Source organism: Centroberyx affinis, unplaced genomic scaffold (genome assembly GCF_046629955.1).
Source record: "Centroberyx affinis isolate AG114_WGS23_722 - 3 ecotype Tasmania unplaced genomic scaffold, CSIRO-AGI_Caff_v1 ptg006231l_1, whole genome shotgun sequence".
In the NCBI taxonomy this organism is placed as follows: Eukaryota; Metazoa; Chordata; class Actinopteri; order Beryciformes; family Berycidae; genus Centroberyx; species Centroberyx affinis.
In genome coordinates this window covers 55973-64142 of record NW_027283166.1, presented here as the reverse complement: position 1 = coordinate 64142, position 8170 = coordinate 55973, and the positions used below count along the sequence as shown (strand labels likewise).

The following is an 8170-nucleotide window of genomic DNA, read 5'->3' as shown; positions in this document are numbered from 1 at the left end:
TCACAGTTTATTGCATGGTTTTACAGATCCAGAATTACTGCTGAGTTGAAATGGTGATAGTGGTGACTCTTGATTGGTTGGTTCTAAATAAAGAAAAATAGAAAACACAAACATGCCAAAGATGAATTGTCAATGATCAGAATTACCACCAAAAAAATATGCATGAAAGGAAGTAACCAAAGAATAATCTTACAGTTATAAACAAACAGCCATTTAATTATAATTGTGGTTGCAGGAGTTACATAACAAAAGGGAATAAAGTGAATAAAAGTGGGAATAAAGAAATAAACTTATATTATCCACGCAATCAAACAGAAAATCTCACCAAACAAAAACCCCAGTGTACTGCTACTGACAAAAGGATGAGACCAGCAGATCGCCATCTCTTTTAAGGAGGCGTCAATCTGGCAGGGTGCTTCTCCACTCCATGCTCCATGCAGATTAAAACCCCTTCAGCGCCGCTCTTCACAACAATTACTTTGTTCAATTCAGGTTTGAAAACTTGAATCCTTTTTAAATTAACTACCATGTCCTTAGCTTTGACAATATTCAACTCAAAGTAGAATTCATCAGACCATGACACATTGTCACATTATATTTTAATTTCACAAAACACTGTCACAATCATTTTGGAATTAAGAAGCAGTGCATTGCACAACAGCACATTGATTAGTCTCATATCCAAATTTACAAGTGGTGTGGGCAATAACACAGCAGCTCTTACTACATGAAGAACCACTGTTTTCAGGGGATCACTAGCATATAATATTATGAATATGGGAATTACTATTTGCAAGATCAATAAACAGGAATGTTCATAGCAAAGTAAAGTATCCAAAGTAATATCTAAAGTAATTAATTACCATGACTTCATTTCTACATGGAAAAGCAGTGGTTCTGTGGTGGCAGTGAGAGAAACAGTGACCTCTGTAAGGCATCATTAATACAAGATACAGGTCCTGGCTCTCTAGTGAACTACAGCAAGACAGAGGTCAAGCTGAGGTCCCCGTCAATCTCCAGGATGTCAACCTGTTGGAGGGGGGTGTGGCGGTGTTTGTAGTCATGTGTCTGATTCCCGTTGACCACAATCCTGAACATGTCAGCCTCACAGCAAATGGTCAGCTGAAACGAAAATGGAAGTTACAGTCATCCACTTTGACTCCATGTAGGTTATTGTGAAACTAACTTATATATATAATATATAATATTTATTGTACAATAGATCAGTACACTGGTGATGTATGATATCTGATAGAGACATGCCATTTGGAAATTATATTGTTGGTGGTATTGGTGGTGGCTTATGACCCTGATAGGCCAGATGGTGGTGTCATAAACAAATTAAAACAGTCAATACACATAAGAGGCCATAACTCCCACACAGTAAGTCCGGTTTACACCAAACTTGGTATATATACATATGCAGCCAGATGTGCTCTACAACATTGCCCCCGAGACCACCCCTGCTCACCATATTGAATTTTCTGCACTTGTGACTTTTTGGAAATACACATTTTTGACACCTCCTCCTTCACCACTGGTCCAATTGGCAATTTGCAGAAACCATCTTTGGAAATCTCTACGCTCTTAGCTCAAGCAACAGAGTGTCCAAACACACAGATTGCTCTCCCAATGCAATCTTAGTGAATCTAGACCTGAATATCGGCACAAAATATTGGCTATTGGCAACTTCAATTCCAAAATACCTTTGTCAGTATTGGCCTTCAAAATAACCTATCAACTCAGGATGTTAGTAATGTATTTGTATTTGTACCGTGAATGGCTGTCCCCGGTAGAAGGGCATTCCTCCAGAGCGCTCCTCACTCCCCCACTGCTCCCTCAGCTTGGTGTTTCGCACCACCGTGTTCTCAGAGAAACGTGGGTTGTAATGCAGAGCGATGCCAGAGTGAAAGCTTAAATTCACATGGAACCTGAGAGTAAAAACATTAGAACATGACATTGGGCCTCAGGAATGAATGTTGTCTTATGTTTCTCTTAAATGTGTTCTTTAGAAACGCAGTAAGTACAAAAATCCACAGTCAGATTCAGGAAATGTGCGTGGGCCTCCAATTCTGTTCTTGCACACAAAAGTCTTTTGATGAATCACACATCATCTTAAAGTGTAACTAAACCCCACCCAAATCTGTGGTGTAGCCTGACACCTAATGGTGAAAAGCAGGGTACTGAACTGGTCGTCTGCTATTGGCTGGTCTTTGTGCCAGGTGATGTCACCTTTATTTGGGATTTAGGTACTTTTTTTAAATTGGAAGCACGCGCCCGACAATCTGCAAGTGGCATAAGTAAACACCCCAGTAAGCCCATATAAGGTCAGTAGAATTCAGTACTGTATGAACACAAACAGGTACACAGACAAAAATAGACAAATAAACTTACAGAGCTCCAAGCAACATACTGTTGGATCAAGTATGAGGAGCTGCAATACAAACTATAGTGGATTCCCTTATGTTTTTAGGAGAGGAGTATTTTTGATAACATAATGGTTGAAGAAGACAAATGTATTCACAAAATCATTATTTCAGTCTGCAAATGTCTTTGGCTCCACATTACACACGGTTTCATTATGTACTGTCGCTTTCTATAGGCTATGAAAAAGGTGCATCTCCAAAATGTCTCTCATTTGTGACCCTAATAAACCTCTATCAGTGCAAATATTTCTGCTGGTCTGCATTGTTTTTTCTGTCATTCACTTCATTGTATTTTTGTCCTATTCTTATTTCTCCCTGTTATGTTTTTATTCATCTTAATGTATCCTAGGTACACAGTCCTCAGTCCTGAGGTGTGCACCTATTTTACATTATTTTTACAAGATGTGCATAAGTATACCGCATGCAACGTAAAATGTAACAAGGAAATCAATTAATAATGAATCCAGACCTTGAGGCATTGGGACTAACTATCCCCTGGATAATGATGGTCCTGCCGGAGTGAAGTCCACCACTGATTACACCCTTGTAGGGAACAGCCTGTATACAAATATTAGAGAAAATTAATAACAATTATCTAGAAACTAAGAGAGCAGTGCTATATGAACACATTCGTAATTCTTCCTTGTAGTGATCTGGGATTTAACATTAGTGTCAAGATAAAAACCATGTCCAGACGACATAGCTATTACCTCTTAATTCATTTGTGATAATTTACTTGGGAGGAAGGAGGCTGCAGCTCAGCTTTAGTTAAACCTCAATGGGCGGAACCAAAGAACCAGAGTTTTTTGCAGTGCAGTTAGCTAACTGGCAAACTTGGATGGAAAAGAAGGAACTGTGATCAAAATAAGATAAAAAGCATGTCCAGACGACATAGCTATTACCTCTTAATTAATTTGTGATAATTCTTTTAGGAGGAAGGAGGCTGCAGCTTGCATGATAAATACCAGCAAAAGGAATTTCGACTGATTCTCGCAGATTGGAGTTTTAGTTCTACAAACATTCCCTGAGGGCAGAGCTGCACTGGAGGCATAGATAATCTTATTGGTTAAACCTCAGTGGGCGGAGCCAAAGAACCAGAGTTTTTATGGTGCAGGTTAGCTAACTGGCAAACTTGAATGTAAAAGAAGGAACTGTGATCAAAATATTTAAAACAACAGAAGTGGCAATGACCTGAGTTCATTCATGGCCATGGCATTCATGATGTTGGAAGGTCAGCAGCTATCTAGCTAACCTAGATCAGTTGCATTGTTTCAGTTAGTAGCAAGAGCACGAGGCTTAAATATTACTAGCTACCGTCTCTCTTACCTCTTATCTTTTTCACTGGGTTTTCAAATGTTACTGTTCTAAAACTGTGGTTCTTTGGCTCCGCCCATTGAGGTTTAACTCAACCAATGACATTATTTCTGCCTCCAGAGCAGCTTTGCCTCCAAGAAATGTTTGTCTAAATACAAGCGCAGATTCTGTGCAGACCCACGCGCCCTCTAGAGGCCATCTGATGAATCGCAGGCTCTGTGCAAACCGTCCATGAGTGAGTGAGTGAGTGAGTGAGTGAGTGAGTGACCTGACGTTGCCACTTTCTGCCCCAGGTAGGCTACTCACAGGCATTACTGGTGGAAATCCTGGATAAGGAAACCCTGGCTGCGGGGGAAAGGCTTGCTGCGGAAGAAACCCAGGCTGAGGAGGAAATGAACATTGTGGAGGGAACTAAATATGAAAAGAGATCTCTTACATTAGTCTCATCTTCAATCTATTTCTCAACCAATCTATCTACTGTCATCTCAGCACAAACATTAAAAAAAAAATCCTGCCAGGTGAAAAAAAGATACAAAATCACCTACATGGTGATTTAATCATTAGACATGGGATTATTTAAAAAACAAAAAAAATAATGTGAGAAAATAATTATTCATCATATTTAATATAATAATATAATTATTTAACTCAGTTGGCATACATAGTTAATTCTAGGGGTCCACTTGCTTTACTTCGCATATATCAAATATGTTTGGTGCCATACTATGTTTTTTTTTTACATTCGGGCTACATCCTTACCATAAAGCTGTTCTGGAAAGCAATGAAGAAAACCTCTACTTTCCCTGCCACTGAGATTGTATCCACCATGTTAAATGGGATACGATGTCTGTAGTCCATCAAGTGGGAGCCATTGACGCTCAACTGTGGAAAGGAAACAAAATTTGTCAAATAAAGTGGGCTTGGACTCAATTTCAACACAATTTGCAGTTTAGGGGGAGAAATAAAACCTACTTGGTAGACGTCATGCCGGACTGTGATCATGAGGCTGAAGCTGGAGCCAGCGGTGAATGGGGAGTTCTGCTTCCTCTCTTCAGACCCCCAGCTGCCATACTGGAAGGTATTGGTAACCACATAACCAGGGTAACTGTCATACCGCGGGTTAATATGGAGAGCAATGTCCGCATTGGCCTTGGACCCACACTGCAAATTAACATGGAACCTAGAGAGAGAGAGAGGGAGAGAGAGAGATCATCCTATACTTTATTAATTGACTGGAACAGCTGAGTTGAATTGTTATTCATTTCATTTTATTATACAGGAAAAATTTTAAATTAACATTACAGATGTTAAAACATGTTACAGTTAGATTGGCCTGACTCAGTTAAAAAACTGTTTTACAGCAGGTTCCTGTTCTGCAGCACATTCATGACAAATCACATTACATTACAAAATAGCAATTACATAAAGCACAAAGGGTAGATAAAGGGTAAAATGTAGGGTAGGTGGCTTGACAAGGGTAGATGTTAGACATGAGACACAGTGAGGGCATAGGATGGGGGTTAATTATGAAGTATGTATGCGTGTGTGCGTGTGTGAATGTATGCGCGTGTATACGAATGTATGTATGTATGTGTATGTATGTAAATTATGTATGTGTTTAATGTGTATTGCAATGGAGTCAGTGGTTGCAGATCTGTCCTGTCAGATGAAGTTAGTATGCATGTTTAAAACGAGAGATGGAGGTTATTGCTCTGATGTGGTGTGGGATTTCATTCCAGGTCTTAGCGTATGGAAAAATGATCTTTGGCCGTAGTTGTTTTGTAAGACGGTATAGGATTAAGTGCATGTGAGATTGATCTTGTGATGTGTTCCTGTCTTGTTATGGTGTATCGTGGGAAGTAGGGCAGTAAGTGTTGGAGGGGAGTGATTGTTTTGGATATGGAAGTAGGTTTTGATAGCCAGATTGGTTGTGTAGTGCTGGAAGGTGAGAGCGTTAGAATGTGAAAGTGCAGTGCAGTGGTGAGTCCAGGCAGGCAGGTTTCCATGTATCTTCTAGGCTCTATTGTACTGTCTTGCTATAAGTTGAATGATTTCCTTTGTAGTGAGGGACCAGATTGGGAGACAGTAAGATATTGTTGAGAGAATGATATTGAATGTTTCTTTATTATAGTATCGCTGATTTTTGCTAAACTACTACCAGACATCTGTTAATCTTTGTAAATTGATATTGTCATGCCAGTGAAGTAGATTTGAATTGAACTGAGACGAAAAGTCAGAGAGAAAGTGAAAGAGGGACCACAAAGAGAGAGACAGACCACTTCCTGTCAGACTGCTGGAAACAATGTGCGTGGGAAGTATAAACCATTGTCTTTGGTATTATTGGTGGTATTCAAGTGAAGCAACCCCATCAACAGGGTTCCTTGGTCATCTTCATGTCACAGACCCCAGAACAGACACTCTTTTGAGCCACTGACCCTGATTTGATCAGGATCTACAGTGTGAACAATTTTGTACACCTTTTTAGTTTTTGCACAATGTGTTGGACTAAAAAATATATATATATATTTTAAATTGAATTATTAGATTTTTTTTGTCCATTTTTCGATTACACTAATTTGAAAATTCTATATATTTTTTCACAACACTGTATAAGGGAAGATTTTAGTTGTTATGTCGTATTGAATTGTAGAACTGTCTACACTATACATGGGGAGATAATAGTGGTGAGAGTGAAACCTTGGACTACAGTAATCATTCATATAGGCTACATTCTCTAATTGGAATAATTTGTAGTGATTTAAATTACAGTGAAATTAAACTATTCCTCATGTTGCTGGGAACCCACTGGAGCCCCTTCAAGGCCCCCTGCTGGCGCATGGACCCCACTTTGAGAAGCTTTTCCCCAAAAAGTGAAAGGGTGCCTGACCTGTCCGCTCCAGGCAGGACTCGTCCAGTAACGGTGATGATCTTCTCATGTTGCAGACCGCCATGCATGGACCCAGTGAACGGGATTTGCTAGAAAAGACACGAGTTTTTCAGGTAATGAGCTTTTTTCAAACTAAACAGTAGAGTCGAGCACAGAGTCAACCCGGATAATGTTGCGCCGAACTGCATACAAAAATCTGTCAATTGAATGCCTCCTTCATTAGCCTATCTACAAATGTAGTACTCGACAGAACATGATGTTTTATGAAGCGGCGTTGTAGACTGGTAAATGTGGCCTAAAAGCGATATACCAAGCAGCGCTTTATTTCAATAAAATCACTATCACCCTCCAATTTTGGTGCAAGAAGATTGCGGCAATAAGGGGAACCAAAACTAAAAGTTGAAAATGTATTCAAATAACTGCTCCTTGGTCTATCGGATGTATGCCGAATAGAAGAATGGATCTTTATCATTCGTAAAAGATCTTAAATAATTGTTCTAAGAGGTTATACCCTTGCCGATAAACAAGGCAGCCGTAAATTGTCCGATTTTTTGAATGGAGTTTGGCTACTCTTTCTCTCCCGCTACACTCGACAGAACGGAATGGAAATCAAACTCCTTAATTTTTATCTCTGAAACGTCCTTAATTTCTCATTACATAAACATTAGTTAACCATTAAAAATAACAACGCTTTAACATTTTTGGTTGGTGGTTCGTGGAGAAATTAAGGGATTTTTCATTTGTGCATGGTTTACAGGGTCATTAATGGGTTATTAATGGAAATCAGAATTTTACATTAAATCATAAAGTAGCCTACGCAGTCAAATCTTATGGGGTGTTTAAGGTGATTTTGATGGGGTCTCCTCCATTAATAACTCCCATGATTCATTTTAAGGGGATTTTGCATGAATTAAGAGGTGAGTTAATGTAGGCTAAATGTAAGGCTATTTTAAGGTAGTCTACTAGTTCGTAGAGAACCCTGACCTGTACCTTCTATCGTCGTGTCTTCATCCTTTATTTTCTCAGAGGAAAAATGACTTCAGATAGCCTACAAAACTTAAAAAATACTTACAGGATTGTGAAACTGCTGATGAAATGCCATTATTCCAAATAGCAGACAGTAGGGTTTGCTGAGCTGCAGGAAGTTTCCTCTTGATGCTCAAAGTTAGCGGTTTCTGCAGATAACAGCTAACCGTTTTATAGGTTTCGATTTCCCACAGTAGCCTATGCAGTGTTTGAATAGTCAATGGACTGATCTAACCCTTCCCCATCAGACCTCTGAAATCTGTCTTGCAGTTTTCCATTATCTAAGTTGCCATTATTGCACTAGTTAGTGGGCTTGCTGCAAGCAAGAACAAAAACAAACTAAACTTAAAAATAAAATAAACTTATTTATTTTTCTCCCCAAAATTTTGGACACTATCTTCTTCATACTTTCATGTAAAAACTTCATTCAAACTTTAAAATGTTCAGCTCTAGTGGAACGAGAGGCTTGTATACAACTTTTTCATATTCTATACTTTTTAAGATATTTAAGTTTTTA

At 39.0% G+C, this 8170-nt stretch overlaps 1 protein-coding gene across 1 annotated transcript; it reads right to left on the bottom strand.

Annotated features, from left to right (window-relative positions):
- LOC139638248 (galectin-9-like) lies at positions 1-7847 on the bottom strand. The gene is made up of 8 exons (XM_071512317.1): positions 7700-7847; positions 6628-6716; positions 4713-4920; positions 4500-4622; positions 4047-4121; positions 2896-2984; positions 1775-1931; positions 1-1122 (listed from the first exon to the last, which is right to left on the bottom strand). The coding sequence occupies exons 1-8, from the start codon at positions 7727-7729 to the stop codon at positions 976-978; spliced, it is 918 nt and encodes a 305-aa protein (XP_071368418.1). The 5' UTR covers positions 7730-7847; the 3' UTR covers positions 1-975.
- Between the last annotated feature and the right edge of the window lie 323 nt (positions 7848-8170).